The sequence below is a fragment of the Astatotilapia calliptera genome, chromosome 12, assembly GCF_900246225.1.
Source record: "Astatotilapia calliptera chromosome 12, fAstCal1.2, whole genome shotgun sequence".
In the NCBI taxonomy this organism is placed as follows: Eukaryota; Metazoa; Chordata; class Actinopteri; order Cichliformes; family Cichlidae; genus Astatotilapia; species Astatotilapia calliptera.
The window spans coordinates 18,394,630-18,417,174 of NC_039313.1; the positions used below are offsets into that span (position 1 = coordinate 18,394,630).

Consider the following 22,545-nt stretch of genomic DNA (forward strand, 5'->3'; position numbering starts at 1 on the left):
TCCACACCCACCGGCCGCTTACTGAAAGCTACTGTGCCGACAGACAGGCAGCCAGTGTTCTTATAAGCCGATGTGTTTGAGTTTATAAAGGTCACTTTGAATCTAATCTCTAAAAAAAACAACAACAATCTGTTACTAGTTTAGCGCGATGTTTAACTCGAAGCAGGCTTTTTTTTTTTTTTAGCAGATTAATGCGCCTGTTTACAACTGTTTAACAGGTTACATCAGGGGACTAGTCATTCATTTCACATCCGTTGACAAACTAGTCCAAGTAGAAATGGGTTTTATTCACACACATACATACACACACACACGATATAAAACTGCAGCTTAGCCACCTCACTTCCTCATCACACGCTATTCTGTGCACAAGAGCAGCATTCATACACACGGTCACGCAGGCCTGCAGAAACAGGAGTCTGTAAGTTAACTCATGCACTGATGTCATGCAAACACTGACGGGAAGCCAGATGTTATATAACCTGGCTGTTAGAAAATATTTCCTCTGCCAAAGCGTACAGATGAGGGCACAATCATGATGTAATGTCAGGGCGCACACTCCATCACAGTGGATTCGTGTATTTCGTTATTATGTCTGAATATCTGTGCCGGACAGTTCGAACATTCATGAAGATTATTCTAGCTGTTTGTGTTCACCAAAACATTTCAAAGACTAAAACCTTTTATTTATTACAAGTTCAAAAACTTATTTTTCCATTTGCCATCCATCCACATTGTTTGTAATTTGAACATGGAAAAAAAAAAATAGAGATACTGACTGGGCACGACAGAGAAAAAATGAGTTGTAAAAATGCAAGGAAACGGAAATAATCGCAAAACAATAAAATACAAAAGAAAAAAAACATTTTGGTTTTTAAATGCAAAAGATCGTGGAATAAAAACTTATTCCACAGGTACGTGTTGTTTTGAATCTGTAAATTAAGTTGGATTAAGTTACCCAGTCAGGGTTACCATAGCTGATAATCATGTATATTATGGCTCAAAATGTTATATTTTTCCTCCAAGGAACCACTTTGCTGTATTGTTTTGAAAGTGGTCTTGAGAACAACTTGGTGAAAAAATGATTTTCAATTGTATTTTTGGCAGTTTATTACTAGCAGCTTGGCACAAAAACAGCAAATTTGTTCCCACTTTAGTTGAATCTATGAAAAATGTCAGACACATAGACAAGTCTTTTCACACAAAGACGACTTGGTATGATAAGAAAGGTGTTCATACCAAGTATTAACTTTAAAGCTGGTTAGAATTATTCAAACTCCATTTTTGCTTTATAGACTGTATTTCCATGTGTGTTATTTTGTATTGTTGTTGTATGTTATTTTTCCATTTACTTTATCTTCATGAACCAGTTCTTAACTGTTGGGGGCTCAGTTTTGAGACGACTGTGATTCCTGTCGGTCCCCTCTGGCATTTGACCCCGAATTGCAACGTTTGGATCTTTTACGAAATCCTGAGTAACTCTTCAGTTTTGAAAGAATTATGCTCAGAGAGGGAAGAGCAAAAGCAATTATGTAAAAGAAATGTTTATTTCCATAATTAACACATACAGTACAGTATCTTTACCAACATAAAAAGTGCAATATGCATTCAAACTACAGCAATGTACAGTACAAAAATTACTGCATACTTAAATATAAAAAGAAAATGGTTACCAAACCATGAAGTAACCTACTGTGATCGCTGTCACGTCAGTGTGACAAAAGCTTCAGAACTCATTAATGATATGAGTGTAAAAGCTTAACAGCTATGAGCCCGGTGACTCCAACGAGTCTCTTTTGTTTCTCCCAAAAGGTGCAAAACAGATGTGACAGCATTTAAATATGTACGTGATTGACGTTATGATTCACATGTTTTATACAGCTTCAACGGCATTTCCTATTTAAGACAGCCAAAATTAAAAAACTTAAAAAAACAAAAAAAACAAAAACACTTTGGTCTTTCACATTGGAAAAAAAAAAAGTAAAAAAAATGTTGTGAGCTAAAAATGTTGGCAACCCTTAAATAATTTTAAGGTAAAGAATGTTGTAATGTTTTCTGTTGTTTTGTCAAGAATGTTCAGCTAACTTTAGCTGTCATAAATCCCCAGTTTCTGTCACGCTTTATGATTTTCAGCCATGTAGTGTGACTCCACACTCCGCTCTCCAAGAACAGTGAACATTGTAGGGAATGATGAGGTCAATAACATTACTCCAATGTTATTTTGGAAGATAGCTTGTTGTGTACCAGTATTCACTCAATAAAAAAGCAGTGCAAAGGAACAACAAACTCAGAAATGTTTCTGTTTGTTGAGAACAGTGAGCGTGCCTCTGGCAAAAAGTTACCTCTCCTCTCTACTCTCATCCCATTCACTCACTCAGGGACTAACACATAGTAAATGCATTAAAATGGATTTAAAAACCAAACTGATTTCCTCACTTTAACTAGACATCAGCAACTGAACTGACTTGAACTCTTGGTTGGCGTTCATGTGAGCAAAAGCTCCATGAACACAACATGAGGTAACCATTAATTTTACAACCCGCTAGCATCTTAAACATAAACCGTGTGGTAAACAACTATGTTTATTCAACAGTTTGCTTTATGTGAAGCTCTTTGAGGGAATCAAGTTCATCAATGTAGGCTACCACTTTGTACCCGACAGATAAAAATAAGATAAGTGCCAGTGGACACCAAATTAAAGGTTACAGATCACCGTACCGTCTCGTTCTGCGGACGAACACACAGCTCTGTGCCTCTGGTCTCGTAGGTAAGGCACTTGTTTGTCCATAAATCAAACAACTTAGAGGTGAACTGATGGCTTTACACACTTCTCAGATACAGCAATATGACTTTCATCACTGTGAACAGCAGTTTGAGAAACAATGTGGCAAAGGAGAGCATACACTCCTTATAACAACAGTTGGCTTTCTTTTTATTTTCTCAGACTCGACCCTTTCCCGTTTCCAGAATCTGTACAACCTTCTTCAGCCCCGCAGGGTGACAGAAGAGGGGATGAGTGGACCGTATACAGCCTCCACTTGATTTGTCAGCTTCTAGGTTCACCTGGTCGTGCCCTCTCTGGAGTGTGCAAGTCCTTGCGGGGCCGGGATAGCGCAGAGGTGGTCGGGGAGTCCCAGTCCAAGCTGGGGTCTGGCTCTGGCGACAGTGAGAGGAGCAGGAGTGTTCCTGCATCTGAGGAGCAGACTGAACACAGGTCCTCGGAGGACAGGTTGAGGCTGCCCAACTTGGCCAGCGAGTTGGACCGCTTCAGCCTCGAGGGCACAGTAAGGCCTGCTAGCCGCATGCGGGTCTCGATCTCCTGTGCCCTCTGGCGTACGAGGCCAGGCTTCCCCCTCACGCTCCTCAGGCTGTCACTGCTGGAGCTGCGTGTCAAGGTGGAGCCGTGAGGCGAGGAGGTGGGTGTAAGCAGCCCAGACCCCACCACCCCCAACAAGGCTTCATTGGTCAGTGGCACGACCAGTGGCTCTAACCGCACTTGGCATGGCGTTGAAGATTTAGCGAAGTCGCTGGAGAACTCCTCGTCCTCCTCAGTGTGAAAGGGACTCTTTTGGGACATTTGGCATCCGTGCAAAGGCTTCAGAGAGTTCAGGCTTTCCTGAGATAAACCCGCAAGTCTCTCTAGTCTCTCTGCACGGCGGCGGACCAACCCAGATTGTCGCAGCTGTAAAAGGGTCTCCTGTTGTTGGCCAAGGTAGCAAGCCACTGCAGGCTTGTCGTCCTCAGAATCGATTTTCATCAGCTCAGGGAGAGCCTCTGAGGCACTAGCAGACTGACTCTCATCAAGCTCAGTCTTTACTTCAGAGAACTCCCCATTATGCTCAGGCTCTACTAACTGCAGTGATTCTCCAAGCCGTTCCTCTCTTTCAAGTGGAGCCTTGGTTGGGGAGGCAGCACAGTTGGCACAGTCACACAGAGGCCCACAGGGGCACCGCAGTCCCACTGAGGATCTGAGGCCTTCAGATGAGGTATGGGACTGTAGGAATGAAGCACTTGGGACTTCGGGAGGAGTCAGGTTAAGGCAACGCTTAGAAGCCAAGTTTGGAGAATCTCGTTTCAGATAAGACTTGGTCTGATCACACCAAGGCAGTGGCGTAGAAGCATCGGCTGGAAGAAGGATGGAGGAAGCTTTTTTCTAAATAAAGACGGCGCAGAAAAACAAATGCAACAATCAACAGTTATTTATGCAAATATTTAGCATTTTCAGTCTGAAATATGGGCTAAACTTCAATTTTCAAACTTACATTGTAGTTGCATGGAGTGCTGAAATGGTTGTTATTGTTGGAATTTTCATTGAGACTTGCCAGGTCCATCCCATTACCCTCTACTTCGACATCTTGCGTTTCACCACCGCCTTCATCATCTGGCTGCATTAATACCTCCATCTCTGCCTCCTCCTTTTGCACGTCCTCCTCCTCCTCCTCCTCCACTGTGCTGAATTCCAGCCTCAGACGCAGCTCCTCAAGGGGCTCCGGACCGCGACTGCAGGTCTGGGCCGCAGTCCCCTCTGCCGTCGGCCCAAAGTGGGGGAGCGGCAAGCCCTCACGGCCATCAAAGGCCTCGTCATCCAGCAGAGCATCCCTTTCCACATCCTCAATTTCTATAAAGACCTTCTCCATGCCGAGAAGGGGAGGGCCGCGCACAGGTGTTGATGGTTCACTGTCCAGCGCAGAGTCAGAGAGACGGCGGAAGTAATAGTTGTTGTAGGCTGGGTCGTTCTCCAGGGGAACAGTCCTGCATGGGGAGGGGCACGCTGCACCTTTATCAGATAGTGCTTCCTCACAGCAGGGAGACATTCCTGGATCTGGAGTCAGGATGCCTCCCTCCTCTCCTCTGCAGCACTGAGCCATTCCCTGCTGTCCCTCGGCCATCTCACAGTCTCCGTCTGGATGCCAGAGCTTGTTGTGCCGTTGTTTACTGAAAACAGAGAGAGACCAAACACAAGTTTAAAAAAGCTTAAAGAGTTCACCTACAATTTATGCATAGATCAATCGAGGGATTATACCTGGCATCCAAGATGCCTTCGTATTCTGCCAGCTGTCTCATGAAAGCTGGGTTGGGTCGCGTGATGCTCCTCTTTTGCTTGACAAAGTTATAAGCTTTCTCTAGCGACCAGCCGTACTCCTTCATGGCATAAGCGATGACGGTGGAGGCAGACCGACTGACACCCATCTTGCAGTGAACGAGACACTTGGAGCGGTTCTTTCTGTGGGAAGGAATACATGCACATTTTTATAAAACACACATAAACATCAATTAGCAATGAAAATAACCAAATAAACTACAAACTTTCCTGTTCCACATTTGCCTTCGTCTCATCTGAAAAACTGTTGAGGTTGGATAGTAGATTAAAAACAAAAGAGGCATCTGAGGACTAATTTTCTTAATAAGTAAACCAGACTCATTCTATTACTCGATTCAGCTGTTTTGTGAAAGGGATGATCAAAGTAAACCAGAAAATGCTGAAACGGTTTTACACTTATTAAGCAATATTTTGGAACACACACGTGATAAAATAATCATGTGAGGTTTGTTTTCTCAATTGTTTACTTTGTTCTCTCCTTGCTGCTCCTTCTCTCACTCCCAAAATCTCTCTTTTTCCACTTGTGGCCTCAGCTTATGGACTTGAGCACCTCCCCAACACTTAAACTGGTGGATCCCTTTATTTCCCCACTGTGTGAACTTTATCAAAGCAAATTTTGTGTTAATCAGCACTTCAAGAACCTGCCTGGCTGGTTCAAGTGTTGTCAGAAAATATGATCCCTAAAGCAGGAAGTTAAGCTGGAATTCTGTTTTTCTGCTACATAACAGATTGTTAACTAAACCTGTTCAACTTCTTTTTAACACAAATATCTAAACATTCAATCACATGGGAACACCTCAATGGCTTTTAGTCATTTAGACACGGTCATGACAACCTGCTGAAGTTTAAACTGAGCATCAGAATTGGGGAGAAAGGCAGTTTAAGTGAACGTGGCATGGTTGTTTGTGCCAGACAGGCTTGTGGTGGTGGTGCAATAGTATGAAGGATATTTGCTACCAGCCGAACACTAAACTCCACAGCCTACCTGAGTATTACATAAAACAGTGGGGCCATCTTATGACAGCTGCTTCCAGCAGGATAATCCAAGAGAGCACCTTTGGGCTGTGGTGGAACAGGGGATTCGCATCATCTGCTGCGTGATGCTATCATGTCAATATGGACCAAAATCTCTGAGGAATGTTTCCTTGTTGAATTTACGGCATAAAGAATTTTAGGCAGTTCTGACTGCAAAAGGGGGTCTGACCTAGTATTAGCAAGGTGTGCCCTCAGCTGTATATTTATATGTACTAATGTGTTACTTCACTAAAATACTAGCTTTGTTGACAGTAAGTCTCTAGTGATGATGACATACAGATAGTTATATCATCGACATGTTTTCTGTTCCACTCAGGACTCACTTTGCTTTAACAATGAAGTTATATGTGTCGTTCCAGTGAGCAAGCAGGTCGGTGGCCTCTTCATCGTAGACGCGTATGTTGTGATAACTGAATGTGCCTGGAAAGAAGTTGTCTATTTCTCGGGTTACATTGAGTATATAGGCCACCCTGGGGAGGAAAGATAACATGAACTCATCAACAGCATTCTTTCTTGCTCAAATCATAATGAAAATATGTTTTTTTATGTGGATATCTGAGCTTCTCTATTATCTAAAATAAATCACCCTGACTCTTGCAGCTCCTCCAAATTAGATGCATTCCATTCAGAGCCCTAAAAAACAAAATGAGAGAAAATAATGTTTAGACTGGGTATATTTTCAAATCTTCGGGAGACTGTTCTTTCTCCAAAACAATGATTTTAAAGGCAAGATTACTTTAACACTAATGTTCCTTTGGGGTAGAACAGAAAAGGAATCATTTTATCTCAGCTACTCGCAGGAAACAACAGATGTAGCAAATGTTTCTGTCAATGTAAGAGACAGCATTAGTTTTCCCACCAGGTAGACATGGTCAAAGATGAGGGTGGCTTTGTCCATCTGACCCAGGATCAACAGCATCTCATTATCAATGAACTCTTTGTATTCCTTAAGGTTGCAGTTCATGTGTTGCTCCAACTCTGTACGGATCTGAACAAAAAACAACAACATAAACCCCCCCAAAAAAACAACACAGCATGACTTATGTGTGAAGGGCAATAAACACACATTTAAGTGATCTCTTTTAACAAGTTAGTCCATTGATTTTTATTTCATCAAGTGACCTACCAAAACAAAGGACAGGGGCTATTCAAAAATCTTTTATCTTGCAAGCTAGACAGTCAAAAATTGACATTAAGAAATGGCAGTTAAAGCAATAACATGGAGGTATTGACAACATCTTAAAGACTATTAATACTTTCAGATACAACTGCCCATCTGCTGGGTGAAACCTAAGCAGAATATTGACCTTCATATAACTGCAAAGGAGCTGCAGGAAGGTTTAGCTGACACAAGTGGCACTGCACCTCTCCACTCTGCAGCACTGATGCAGAAACAGGATCTACATCTAAAAAGGAAATCCTACCTGCAACCTCATCACAGAAGACTAAAGCATTGCGCTTGGGTAAGCCCAATTCACTGTATCCGTTTCTTGATGAAGAGACTACAGTGACCAAATTTAAGTAAAAAACAAATCCAATCTAGAGCTCAACAAGCACAAAGTGTATGGAGTGGCATTCAGAGTTTCCTAAACAGAAACTCTGCAGGGAGACTTTATGCTATATGGTAAAAAGTGAATAAAATCCTAAATCAAGAATAGAAAAGATAAATGGTGTAAAGAGGGGTTAGTAACAACTAACTTGGTAGGATAGCCAAATGCTATAATTTAAGTTAATGAGAAAAAAGTAGGATGCATGTTTAGGTGTTTGCTTAGTAGTTCTTTTCACTTCCAAAGCAAGAAATTTGCACAGGCGTGCCCAAGTATTTCCATAAATAATGATAAATCTTTAAAGAATAAAATTTAAAGGAAGCCTTTCAAAACTAAACCACATGAAATGGAAAGTAAATGACTTTTTTTTTTTTTTTTTAAACCTGTTTGGAGGTGACGTTCTCAAGGTCCTGGCACGTCATGATGCTTCTGAGTTTTGCTTTAATAAGGCACTCTGTCCTCTCTCTCTCTGAAGGCCTGCAAAAGATGATGTCTCATGAAACTCTCAGCACTTGTTAAAGACAGCTGCTCCAAAAGAATCTGAACCCATTTCAACAAAATTTAAGTTGGACCGTGTTTACTGACTTGTCGACAAACATGGTGGGTGAGTCTGGTCGTGTGGTCTCCAAGTCCTTCATGGCGTTCCACTCGTTGATGCAGCTCTGGTCTGAAGCAATGCAGCTCTCATAGTAGCCCATCCAGGTGAGAGCCATTCCTCCAGGGAAATAGTTATACCTGCGTGAAACCTCGCATGCTTTGTGCAGAACCTGCAGGGCTGACCTAGATGGTTGTTGAATAGGAAAATAAAGAATTGATAGTTTGATTCTCTTTAATGATGAAAAAAATAATAATAAAATAAAATCACATGATTGTGTTGTTTACAGTTTGGCCTTGTGCACTTTTGTGCACATATGTCTTTATGCCAGTAGGTGGCATATTGAGCACTGCCTCAGCCTGCACCATTGCAGCAGAGTCTGTCTATTAGGGGATTTATTGTTGTGTGCCATGAAAGTCAACTGCAGCAGCCAGCCACTGTGACTCCGGGGGTTGATCATTACTCACCACATAGCCTGCACTGACACGGGTTTGAAGACATGAGTCCGACCTGCCGTGTTCACAGTAAAACCCCTGAGGAGCAAATAAAACAGATGGTTACTATGTGTTCATCTAAAGTGTCAGGGATGGATGCAAAAAAAAAAAAAAAAAAAAGCACGATAATGCTCCAGCTGTGGCCTCTGTCCTTAAAACAAGGGTCATAAAGAAAGAATTAAAAAAAAAAAAAAAAAAACCAAACTCACCCATCTCCATCCAAGTGGATCTTTGTATCGCTCCACAGAGGTAGCACCATGCCTATCGAGCAGCTTTTACTGGAAAAGTAGAATAAAAAAGGCAAAAAGGGGGAATGAAAGAACAATGTTTACATGGACTTTTAATTCAGTTGTTACAAGAAATTTGTATTTTGTTTAAAACTACTAGCTTCACAGGTAACTCCATACCTCCAACAGAGAAATGGTAACATTTAAATGTCAACTGTTTTAAGGTACAAAGGTTTGAGCTTGTGTGTGGCTAGAAACAAGGACATATTTTAAGCTTCAGTCAGAGTGGTGCAGGTGAGTGCTATCTACATTCACAAGTACATATTGTATAAAGTATTTCATCTGTCTTGTTCAGAATAAACACAAAGTCAATAAAAATATCAAATCTTTAATGGAGCTTAGCCTTTAAGAATATTAAACTCTACATATTTTACCAGTCTTTGTTGGTGAAGTCGATTCCCAGAAGGATGTTCTCCTCTGTGTCTTGTCGTCCACTGGTGTACACCACCACCATGTACCGCACACGATCTGACCATGCACTCTCCAGCCGTACCGCCTGCACAAGACACAAACAGTGGAATTCAAAGTGTTTCATCCAGGTTATAAAATTTCAAAACACTAATTTAAGTATTTATATAATAATTAAAATGTAAACATTGTGTTAACTGCCTTCACACAGGCAGAAAAGCTAATGCACAGGAGAAGCAAGAAAATTCTGGTAAACTGCTTTTCTGTCCAACAAAGTGTCGCACGCTTGATGCAACAGGGTAGCTGAGTGCTCAGGATGTGTGCGGGCACATAGGTGGTAAACATAAAGTGGGTAACACATACACCCCTATGCTATGGAAACATGTTGTAATGCTCTCCTGAGTATGTTCAAACCTGCCCTTGTGAGCTAATAATTACAGTGAGCAAATAAGCATCTGATTACACAATAAAATGCATTCTGGAGGGTTTGTTAGTCACTGGTCTCACTGTGTGTGTGTGTGTGTGTGTGTGTGTGTGTGTGTGTGTGTGTGTGTGTGTGTGTGCATATTTCCATCTAGATGTATGAACAGATTTAAGCTGTCTCTTACCAGTTTGATTCTGTCCTCTGATCGAAGAATGTTTATCATCACCTGCAGGTGTTGAGGTAAGTCACCTGTTGAGGTGGTGACAGTTATTATAAATTTTCATCAGCATACACACATTTGTAGTTTGAAAACAATAAGGAGAATTAAGGAGAATAAAAAGCAAGCACAGTGGCTTATTAAATGCACTGCTGCAGGATACTGAAGGTAAGTGAAATTAGGCTGCTCCCTAGTGTTGAACATCAAGGCCAAAACTAATACCTGCTCCTGGAAAAACGAACAGATCACCTGCTCAGTGATTCTTATCAGCTGACAAAACGTGAACTGACAATGAAATTGCATGCACAAATTTATCTAACCACAACAACTCAAGAACTTGTCTTGGCTCCTTTTATATCACTGAGTGATCTATCTGCCAAGACATGTCAGTGGAGCTGGATAATAAAACAGGGCGTGAAGATGGATCAGCAGTTGATAGAGAGCCAGCTATTTTGAAATATGTCACAACAGGTCAGGAGAAACAAACTGACATCCTGACTGGTTTAACTTACAGATACTGGCATGAGACAAGGTAAAAGACTCTTTCTGGCAGTGTCATGTCATTTCTCTGCTCTGATTTTTGGGCCAGGCTTAAACTATATACATTATATTTAAAACCTACAAATAAAAAAAAAAGAGGAGGATCAACACTATATTGAAGGTATTCTAAAGCTCCTCCACCAAGTTATTGCTTTCAGTACTAAAACATTACTCTGAATTTATTTGACAGACCCTGTTTATGCTTTGGGTTCCTTCTTCATAGCTGTTAGAAATAAATCCTCAGAAAACTATTCACATGCTGTGGATCAAAGTCAAGTGAGTTCCTAACACTAACAGCTGCAAGTTACCAGTCATACTCAACACATAAATGCATTGTTTTGTTAGTCTTGTTTAAACTAGTTCAACTTAAAGTCTTCACTTAAACCACTGAGCCTGGAGAGAAGTTAACAACAACCAAACAGCTCACTCATATGTAAAGTCAAACACGTCACAGCCACATAAATATTGACTCCCAGATTGCAGAGCATTGTATTTTTAATGTCATGGTTATTTCCACAAAACTGGTTGATGAGACCAAAATATTTTATTCCCACAGAGCAGTTGTTCTTCTCATGCACGTTTTGCATGAATCCCTCTCACTGTTCTGCACTTTTCGTTTCTTAAAGGCCAGAGTTACTGGGAAATTACACAAGTATTTCCATAGTAAAATGTGTTTGAGGACAAAGTAGGACCTTCAAATATGTGGGTTACCTGACAAAGTGGCTGGCAGCATAGACCAAGCTGCCAGCCGCAGCCAGCACTTGCCAAGTGACTTGGCAGTGCTTCAACTGTTGGCTAGTGTTAAAGACCCATAATGTCATTGGACTGACTCATAAGCCTTATGTCTTTAAAGCTATAATTGTGTCTTTCAAAAGTGATTAAAGATACATGCAAGTTCAGTTCAACTTGTAACGAAACCTCTGACTTTAATCAATAGAAAATCAATTACAGATAAATCACTAGTTTAAGTTCAAACAGGCCTCACAGGAGTGTAACCATAAATGAGAGACTTAAAACAATTTGCATAATGGTTCTATTTCTACAATATCCAAATTCCAGTATTCTATTGCAATATAATGGTATTGTGGCATTAATTTACACAAAGAACCACAAACTCGGTTTCACATAAAAAATTTAACTTGAATAATTTTGTTTATCTTGCTTGAGCTAAAATGATGAAAAACTACCAAACAAAGTCACAAAAGGGAAATCTGAGTACAACTGTTTATAGTTACTAGGTAAAGTTAACACAAGCAAAGTAGTTCAAATGATAAGGCCCTCCTTTAATCGTCAGCAGAAGTTTTGTCCACAGTGCTAACATACGCTGGATTTAAGCACTAATCTGCCTAAGCTACACGTCTGGAACATGCTTATCAACGAGGCAGCCTCCATTCTCCACACCTCAGCCGCAAACATCTGCTGCAGTGTTAGGAAGTTTACCAGCTAACCTGGATGAGAAGTCTAATGAAGAGATTCACAAGCTCATGAGTTCAGTTTGGGTGAATGACGTGGGTATTGTAGTGTCTCACCTGCATGTTTGTGATGAGGATGTGCTTTCTGGCCCTGGTGACTGCTTCCCTGCTGCAGAAAGAGAGCAGCACCCTTCACCATGAAGAAGCTCTCACTCAGGCTGCAAACAAATGAGAGGAAAGTCAGGGGTTACACATCTTTAGAAAAGACACACTGTGTGTAAACCACAACTCAGCAGAGCAACAGCTCAGGTTGCTCTTTGGAAAACTCAACCAAACAGTGGGACACGAGACAAATGAATTTATTATTATTTTTTTTTTAACAGGATGCTTCTGTTCAGTTGGAAACATCCAACGAGATGACAATAAATCCTGGTTGTCTGCTGAGGGCGAATTACCTCAACAGCTGAGTGGAAAAGCCCAGCTGCCATGTTACAGGCCCAGACGTCAGGTCTGCAGCCGCCATGAATCAAGCTTTGATCCTGAATGCTTATCTGTCTTTTTTCTGCTGCACTCAGATTTGACCTGTCAGGACTCCACTGTCTTGGTATAATGCAGCACAGGCCCAAATAACTGACCAAACTGCAGCTGTTTGCGGCGCTTAACCTCCACAAAGACCGAAAAGCAGCAATTACTACGTCACACCTGCTTGTAAAAATCCATGAGTTTTTCAGGTTAGGCTTAAGACGTGTCAACAGACGACACAAGTATGAAGGCGCAAAAATAAATAAATAAGTGAGGTGTTTCCTCCGGGCTGAATTCAATCATTCCATTTCACTGAAAAACAATGTCAACGCATTCATAAATCTACAGTACCTGGCAGCTGCGTGGAACACACGCATCACGTATTCTGTGTGTGCACTCTGGCAAACCAGGACATCTTTGAAAAAACAAAATCCTAACATGTACTAAAGAAGTGCCTTCCTGCAAATACGGTCGTCAGGAAATCACGGTTTTCAAGTTGTGTGAGCTTAGAAAGCAACACTGGCATCAGTTTATGATTATGAAAGAAAAGAAAAAATATTTTGCTTCTCAAGTTTGCAGAAGTTTAATGAAAAGAATTGAGATGAAATCACACTTCCAGGGGAAACTGCCGATTACTGCAGTGGCTCCTAAGGTTGCCTCAGAGGAAAAACTCAAATATGAATTATTATCATAAATGTCCTCATCTGAATTAAATCAACTACTGCACATTTTTATATCCAGCTCTGGAATTCCTCTCCCAAACAGCCCTCTCTGATCATACTTTCACAACCCACATACACAAGAGCAAGCCTGGCTCAAAACAGATGATTTTGTGGGAACAAAGGATTTCGTTTTGTACACCTCACAATAAACTCCGGCCGCCCCCAGCAGCACAGCAAAAAAGTTTCAGTGACAAAGTATGGGGGCGGACACCTCTCAACAAGAGCTTTTTGTCTCACTTTGGAGGATTTTTGTTTCACTGTGTTCTCTGCTTGGGATTTATTACGCTGTCAGGAAGGTCTACTGTCAGGGAACGACTATATGTGCCAAAAGTGGCAATACCAAGAGCAAGAGCAGAGCAACAGCCCCATTATTGCTCAGCAATTTGCACAAAATCCATGCTGCCTTCATTTTCTAAGTTGTAATCCAACTGTAAGTTCACTGATCTTAACCTGTGATACTAGATAACTTCTAGCAAAAAAACCAAAAACCAAAAGTGCACTCTGGTGAAATTTGAGAATCTGTGAAACTTGTCCTCGTGTAAAATCAAGAGCTGTCCCGCAGCTTCACGATCACACTCAGACATCCTAATTGAACCTACTGTCTCTTACCCTGCAGCACCCTGCTATCAGCTTCTCCACAAACACTATGGCTAAAAATACATCTGGTATCAAAGCAAAACAAAAACAACAAATGACTATGAAAGAAAAGCTCGCCAGATAGCCAGAATGATTCAGCTAGAATGTGGAGTGCTGTACCCATACCTTATTTACATCATAGTGAAAAGATCACAGTGAAAAAGTCACAAGAGCACAGCTACTAACAGAATGATGGTGAATCCAAGATTTTGGAATCGCATAACTCCTTTTAACTGATGTTCATTATCTCATATCAGCAGGAAAAGTCCTAAAACCAACTTAGTCTGTTGACCTGAAAAGACACCATGGCATCTGTTAGAATAGAATCCAGCCAATCTTCAACAACTTATACTGACAGATTTTATTAAAAGTTAGAATATACCAAGTTGTTTAAAAATCTAACCACTATCATATCAGTGAAGGATTTCATTCTTAGCTGTTTAAATCCCATTTAGAAGTTAAACTTAACTTACATGCGGTTTATCTCACTCTGGGTCAACACTGCATTCTTCACAAAATAAGGTAGCATCTTCATCATGGCCTCCTCAATGGCTTCTACAACCAGATACATCCTGTTAACCCGAACCAGACACACGCGTCTCCTGCACGAGGTAACCCCTCTTGGTCAGCCTCCAGAAACAGCGAAGGAGCAAAGCAAGAGAAGAATGGTGGCTACAGCACTCTTGAGTGACAGACTGACTGACAGCCTGTACTCATCTGCGCTGCTCAGTAGAGAAGTGCCGCCTGTTCAGATGCCACTCCCTCCGTTTCACCTCCTCCTCCTCCCTCATGTGAGCGTCTCTTTGTGCAAGTCAGCCTTCTTCCTGCAGGGACATAGTGCAGCCTCCACCCGTTGCCTCAGGCTCACACAGCCAGTCTCCCTCGTCTCCCAGTCTGTCCTGTCTCTATCACACACTTTTGCAGTGTTACACTGAGCTCTGTTACGATTAAGATATTCCAGTATCACTCAAAGTGCAGATCTCCAGTATGAAATCTGTGTCAGCTGAGAATGACAAAGTTAAAGAGAGGTGGTTTCTTCCTTAGCTAATGCAGAACATTTATCTCCAGGATGTTGTGTTGCTAAAAACATGTCTGCAAAACGACGGAAAAGCAGGGGAAAAGCAAAACCACTTGAAAGACAAAAAAGCAGACTGAGGAATTTTGGCTTGAAACTCCCTAATGGGATGTCTCCATGCCACATTATAGGTCAACAGAATCCAAGGTAGTTCCTCCAGGCTGCTTGACACATGGGCCAAGCATGGCTGGATAGGACAGTAAGAACTGGCAACGTCCCAAAACTCCTAAATCTCATTATACGCAGGCTTATAAGGGAGGGATTATCTTGGCTCTTTCCTTAAAGTGGCCAGTGCTGGTTCTCACTCATTCACATGAACCACAAACAAACAACATTGTGTTATATTGTTGGAGATTACAAGAGGTGAAAACAAGCATATCTTCTATGTCTAATATGTCAGCAAGGACTATTGCTTTTAAATGCAGGTAAAGAAGGAAAATATGGAACTGAAATTAAATACAATGAGGCCATTATAGTTCACAACAATTGGTGAAACGTGCAGCCACATGGTAGCCTAGGCTATAACTTTCCTTTGCACTTTCTCTTTCTCACCAAGCATTTAACCCCCCACACATTTACAATGAAGCGGCACTACTGTGTTAATCTGAGAAGATTGGCTAACAGACACTAACAATAGCTCTGCGACACGGATAACAAGATAGCCCTCCTTTTCTCCTCAACAATGGGACATCGTCTGTAACACCCGTGGTTACTAGCAGGTGCTGTACTCTACAAACTGCTCTGTGGCAGTCCAGGTGAAACCCTAAACAGCTTGATGTGCCAGGTGCAGGAAACAGAAGCGTAGACCTGAACATAGGAACTTATTCTGCATTTAAGGTCAAGCTTTAGAAGCAACAGGTAGGAATAAAGGCATGTCATTTAATTAAGGTGTAGGCTGTTCCTGTAAAAGTGTCCAGGTGGACCTGAATGGGGCCAAGCAGGACCAGATGTCTGCTAAAGCACTGCTCTGAGTCACCAGGTGAGCTGCTATGTTAGAAAGGTACTCTGGACTAGACTGAGCACTCACAAAGAGGCTACACAGAGGCTGTAACCAGGCGGGTTTATCCACGGTCTTAAGAGTGTTTTGCACACAGCAGCACAATAAGGGGAAAAAAGCCTCCTCTCGGGGCTGTCAGTTGCATAATGCTGGCATTTTTCTCACTGACACCACTGAAAGCAGTAAAGAGAGGGAGGGGCCAGACATGGAGGAACAGACCTCAAGTATCTGTGGAGTTTTGAAGGACCTGAACAGGAAACAAATAACGTCATCGTGTTACAGAGAAAAATAGACCCGGATCTGGTGATTCTACTGTAGTTTGTTCTGCCAAAAAAAAAAAAAAAAAAAAAAAAAAGAGTAAAAGTATTTACTTTCTGGACAATAAAAGTACAAGTATAATAGTGCCTGTGGACAACCTCATCTACCAGTCCTTCATCTCACTATCTGTGCTGTGCTTTCTTTCTCTAACGCACACATTAACACACATTTTTGTCCGATTCTGTGTCTTGCCCACCTCTGCTGTGTACAAGGTGGTAAAATGAAATCATTCCTTGGTTTAGCGCCATAGACACCTGCATGATGTTTATGTTGGCCCAAATCAACCCCTCCAATTCGTCATCATTATCGAGGTGGGCCAGGAACATCGAGCACAAATACTCCCAGTTGGCAGATGCACAGCTGTCAATTAACAGATGCAACTACATATCTACCACAGAAGATAAGCAGTGCCTGTCAAGTAAAAGACAACTTATTACGCCTTACTATAAACATGAATTTACTGGCATTTTAACCACAGAATGTTATCTTACAGACTCCTCAAAAAATGAAAGAAATCTTGAGGCATGCCAGCACTCGCATCACACATAGATCATTCCCTCACACATGCATTGCTTGGGGACACAGCACAGAAGATTGCATAACTCCAAAAGAAACGAAGCTCTTAAAATGATGAATGTGCACACATAATCCAAAGTGAATAATAAGAAATCAGGGAATCAAGTTTATGAGAACAAAGAACTTTCAACAGGAGAAAAGAGAAATCTGTCAATATTAGTGACACACAAAGACCGGCTTTCTCGGTTTCACCGTCTTGACAAGTTTATTTTGTACATGGGACTAAGCTGTTACAAAAGTTATTGTATTGATTTGTTGTGAAATAAAAAGTCTGCCTGTGCTTTGAGATTCAGTTTGGCAGAGTTCATTTTTCAAAATACAGCGGTTACAGTCATTGCATTTAATGTTTTAAACCTTCACATCTTGCACAGTTATTGGAAGAAAACTTTTTTTTAAAAATTGCTTCATGTTTTCTCTGTCAAAAATATTTACACATCTACATCAACATAAACTCAAAGAGCCTAAAACAGTGCATTTGCATTAATGTTACAAAAAGAATAAAATAACACACGATAAAGGGACAATTACTCTATTTTGAAAAAACACACCTCTTTCTCTCTCTCAAGCTGCCCCAGGGACTCAGAAGAAACTTTTGGAAGAAAACTGAGTTTATTACTGAACACAGCTGAGTCATAGAACTTGTAATGCATTAATCCCTTATCCAAAGATAACAAACCAAACATATTCAGCTTGGGAGTATTCACAAATTTGAATGCTCAAAACACAAGTTACTAGAGCCAAGTGGTTTCTTGAAATCATTGACTGTTCTAAAAATGCACTCTTGTTCTTGTTATAAGATCAGGAACACAAAGGGAAACCCACTTCAGACTGAAAAGAACAGATTACAACAATTATGGCTGCTGTACATTATAGTCATGTCAGATTTCTCATATTCCTACATAATATAAACACATAATATATATGATGCATTATTAGATACACCTGACATAGTTACTATGACCTGTAAAAGTTTAAACTGAGCATCAAAATGGAAAGAAAGCAGGCTGGTCAGAGTATTTCAGAAACTGCTGATCTACTGGGATTTTCCCACGCAGCCATCTTTAGGGTTTACCAGTGAGCGACAGCTGTCTGAGCAGAAATTCCTTGTTTATGCCAGAGTAGAATGGCGAGTCTGCTTTGATACAACAGAAAAGAAGAGCAACTAAAAAAAAAGCGCTTGCTGCAACCAAAGTATGTAGAAGAACATCTCCAAATGCACAACACGTTGAACGTTGAAGCAGATAAGCAACAGCAGCAGACGACTACACCAGATGCCATTTCTGGCAGCTAAGAACAGGAAACTGAATCTACAGGCTCACCAAAATTAGACCTCAATTTTGGTAGTGCAATCTTTAAGCACTTTGGTCTCCTTAGTCCACTGAGCATTGTTTAAATTCCACAGCCTACCTGAGTATGGATGCTGACCATGTCCATCCCTTTGTGACCACACTGTTCCCATCTTCTGATGGCTGCTTACATCAGAATAACACACCATGTCATGAAGCTCAAAAAGTCTCAAACTGGTTTCTTTAAAATGACAATGAGTTCACCGTGCTCAAATGGCTTACAGTGTCACTAGATCTTAATCCAACTGAGCACCTTTGAGATGTGGTGGAACAGGAAATTCACGTCATGACTGTGCCAACAAATCATCATCAACTGTGTGATGATACCAGCGTGGACGAAAGTCTCTGAGGAATGTTTTCAGCACCTTGCTGAATCTGTGCCACATAGAATTAAGACAGTTCTCCAACCTGGTACTGGCAACTAACAAAGTGGCTACTGAGTGTACCTGACACATCCATCCGAACAGACTAGAGAGTCAGTAAGCATTTTTTTTCTTTTATCTACACTCATTAAACACTGCTTAATAATTTGCTTGCAGTCAAATACTTTTAAAAAAATGCTGATATTGTGTGTTTTTAATAAGTAAAAAGATCAAATCCTAAATGTTAAGTTTTTGTTTTTTTTTTCCAATCTATGCCACACACACACACACACACACACGGTCTGTTAAACAGCAAAAAAGAAAAGCTGTGGGAACGCCAAGTGACTCAGATAATGGCGCGCAGTCCAAGAACACGTTGATCGGTCTAAGTGCTGATAAATAAACAGACATAATTGTCAACATATTACATGATAGACTACTAGGAACAGCATGTTTTTTTTGTTTGGGTTTTTGTTTTTTTACAGTTGGCTTTTAAGAACTGTAGACTTTAATCAGACACACACCCACACGCTTTTTATGACCCTGACAATCAGGTGTGCTCATTCACCAATAGCGCCTTGTTTGCCAATATTCCAGGTTTTACTAAATGACTCAAAGGCAGATGCAGACAGTCAGTTGATAACACCTGTGTGGTACCATATCACAGAAAGCTTAAGCTAAATTTGAAGTAAACTTACCTCAGATTTACTCGCCGTTCATCTTCACTCCCAAAATCCTGCAACAGATAACAGAAAAGATTTATACCATACTGAAATCATTTCAACTGCACTGTTACTGCTATAGCAGAACTATAGTCTTGTCTGTATTTTACTAAGCACAAACTCTGATAAATGTATGCAAAAAAATCAAGCAGCAATGGAGGTGCTATACATTCAGCATCTACACTTTGGAAGATGAACATACAGAGATACTAAATTTTGATATAAAGCATACTTTCTAGGGTTACCACCACTACAGCTACTCATGTGATCAAATGATCTGTAAGAAAGCTGTACAACTTCAAACACCTATTCTTAACCGTATCAACAATGGCTCACCACAGCAGGATTGTAGGGATGCTAGGGTAGAGTTTGATTGAAAACATGACTCTGAAGTAAATGCCAGGGTAGTCAAGGTACATGTTTTACCTTCATTTTAAAGGCAGCCACACCACCAAGAGAAGCTTACAAGGTAAGAGTAGATAAGACTCTAAAGTTCATCAATATTTTGAAAGATGTTGTTCCAAAGACGATTTTTCTTGTCACAGTGAAGGTGCATTAAAGTACTGGCAATGGGACTCAGTTGATGCTGAATGTAACAAACATTCAGCTAAAAGGAAAAATAAAAATGAGGAGTACCATTCGTAGGGAGGACGGAAGGAAATCATTTTGCACGGGCTTCCACAAAGTAATGCACAGCGAGCTGAGTGTCTTTATTATTGTGCATAAGCATGAAAATAACCTCACACATTAGCTGCCTCGTGCCTTCATACCAGTATCTCCTGCCTCCCTGTTTACCTCAGTTCTCCTTCCTCCCCTTCCTACAGTAGTCCTCCTCCACCCCACCCACCCCTCATGAGCAGATGACATCATAGTTGCAGCAGATTTCTGCCAGCTTTATCTGTCACACCTAAACAGCCCTCAGGCAACAATGACATACAGGGCAGGACCAAACATACAGGGCAGGACCAAAAAAAAAAATCCCCTTTAGAAAAAGGAGACAATCTACTTGCACTAAATAACGTGTCACCATATTTATGAGTACAAAATAAGGTAGAAATAAGAAGTATTTCAGCCTATCCTTACCTAACACAGCTCACACACTTCTGGTTGTAAATAAAGCCAGCTATAGATAGTAATTCTAGTTTCTGTTACAGGCAGAGAGCAGCACAAGGTAAGCTTCTCTGCCTATAGCTGGTAGTTAGCGCCCCCATCTGGTAACGAATAACTACTTAAATAGCAAAGGGAACTTATTTTGAATGGCTTAAACCATTACTTCTTCTCAGTGAAAGTATGCAGAAAACTCAAACCGTGACTATCTACTGTTACAGTTAAGTATTAACAATTTCAGTTGTCGTCGTATGTGTCTTTTTGCCAGGAATATGGTATTTTCCCATGCTTAATCGCACGACCAACGACACAGCACGATGGAAATTAGAATAGCGATAATCTGTGTGTAACTGTTTCCAATTTGATTTCTGTAATAGGTATTTTATGGTCAAGTCCGCCGAGTCAAAACATCCACACAGCTTTAGTGTCAGTAAATTAATGCAAATATAGCAGCAGTGCATTAAGCTCCCTGACAGTGCTGTGTGCTTGATATATTTAAGAAAAACGTTAATTTTTAATGTCAGCCACTCACATCATAAACAGCTAACGTTAATGTTAGCCACAGCTCTTATCATTTATGAGGCACTTGTCAAACTAAGCTAACGTTAGCTCTTTAAAATGGACACCTGGCCAATTGAACAGGTGTGGCGTTTCTTTAATATTATTAAATAACAAAAAAAGATTTCACAGACTAATTGGAATAAGCGATAGTCAGCTACAACTCTCTGTAACGAAAACGTTTGCTAGCTACCATGAGCTAACAGCCTAGCATAACTAACTAGCTAATTCAGTCTCAATCAGCAGGCCTTCCTCTGGCAGCATCTCCCTCATCCTCACTCTGACACCACCACAACGGAGCATTGAAGCTTTGCTTCACTCGGCACCAAACTCACCTCCCCCGCGGTCGTAGTTGCTGTGCTGGCGGTGGAAGCGGCGCTCGGGGTCGGGGACCGCTGCAGAGTAACCAACGCCATGGCTGGGAGCTGAGGATGATGATGCACCGGCCGGCCGCTCTGGCCTGGTGAGCTGCAGCTAGCTGCTGGGCTAACGATACATACAGCTGACAGAGAGACTGATGATTGGAGGGAACCGAGCCGAGTTATCCTTTCAGGCAGGGCCCCCGGTGAAGGAAGTTATGCCTTCAATCCATCCCGGCGACACTTCTTTTGTAATTATGTAGTCATAATATAACTGCTAAACCTATGAATAACAGTGACATCACGGCAACTGACATGTACAGCAGCCTGTTTGTATGCGACCTTTAAACGAGGCAATTCAGGTTTACATAACAGGCTATTTACAACAGGATCGAAAACACAAACAAGGCTATGTAAAAGCACACTCGTGGGTAGGAACAAAATGTAAAAATCGCGAAAGAAAGAAATATTCAAAAAGCTTTACAGATATACGAAAAATAAGCAATGTCTGAAATATGTTTTTACTATTTTGTTCAGAAGTAGGCGTGACTTGACTCATAATAATGTGCAAAATGCGACCCAAAGTACAATAACAATTTCATTATTATTATTATTGTTGTTATTGCTGTTCTGACTGCTTTTATAATAATGAATCAATATAATGGCATATCTGAATATACTTAAAGTGTTGCTTCTGCGTGTGTGTGTGTCCCCGTCAATCTGTGTTGAGGTGTGGCTTCATGAGACAGGAATGGCAATTTTATTTTTATTGCTGATTATTAACGTATCCTTTTTGCTTTACACCAGGTAATGTATTTCTGACTGTCGGTGGATTATTCTGATACTGATGGATATGCAGAACAGGACAGAACTTGCCACAGAATCTGCCCATTTTTTTTAAACATTTCTTCATTATTAACGAAATCTCTGATTTTAATTCAGCACATTAAAGTTTTTGAAATGAAATGACAATGATCCCAAACACACTGCCAATGCAGTAAAAAGAGACCGGGATAGAAAACACTACCAGTCATGGATTGGCCTCCCAGGAGCTCGGACCTCAACATTATTGAAGCAGTGTGAGATCATGTAAACAGAGAACACAACAAAAGGCAGCCAACATCCAAAGAAGAGCTTTGAATGTCCTTCAAAAAGCCTGGAGTACTATTCCTGAAGATTAGTTAA

General features: G+C 41.0%; 1 protein-coding gene across 2 annotated transcripts; it reads right to left on the reverse strand.

The window, feature by feature from the left end:
• Positions 1 to 1,528: 1,528 nt before the first annotated feature.
• Positions 1,529 to 22,171, reverse strand: ssh1a (slingshot protein phosphatase 1a). 2 transcript variants are annotated; one of them, XM_026187470.1, is made up of 15 exons: positions 21,337 to 22,171; positions 19,313 to 19,350; positions 12,178 to 12,278; positions 10,076 to 10,140; positions 9,434 to 9,555; positions 8,982 to 9,050; positions 8,746 to 8,811; positions 8,269 to 8,463; positions 8,067 to 8,160; positions 6,996 to 7,124; positions 6,723 to 6,769; positions 6,460 to 6,606; positions 5,024 to 5,224; positions 4,263 to 4,935; positions 1,529 to 4,153 (listed from the first exon to the last, which is right to left on the reverse strand). In XM_026187470.1, exons 1-15 carry the CDS (start codon positions 21,415 to 21,417, stop codon positions 3,047 to 3,049), a joined length of 3,135 nt encoding a protein of 1,044 aa, XP_026043255.1. In that variant the 5' UTR covers positions 21,418 to 22,171; the 3' UTR covers positions 1,529 to 3,046. The 2 variants fall into 2 exon arrangements, with proteins under 2 accessions (XP_026043255.1, XP_026043256.1); XM_026187471.1 differs by lacking the exons at positions 19,313 to 19,350; positions 21,337 to 22,171 and adding an exon at positions 14,414 to 15,215.
• Between the last annotated feature and the right edge of the window lie 374 nt (positions 22,172 to 22,545).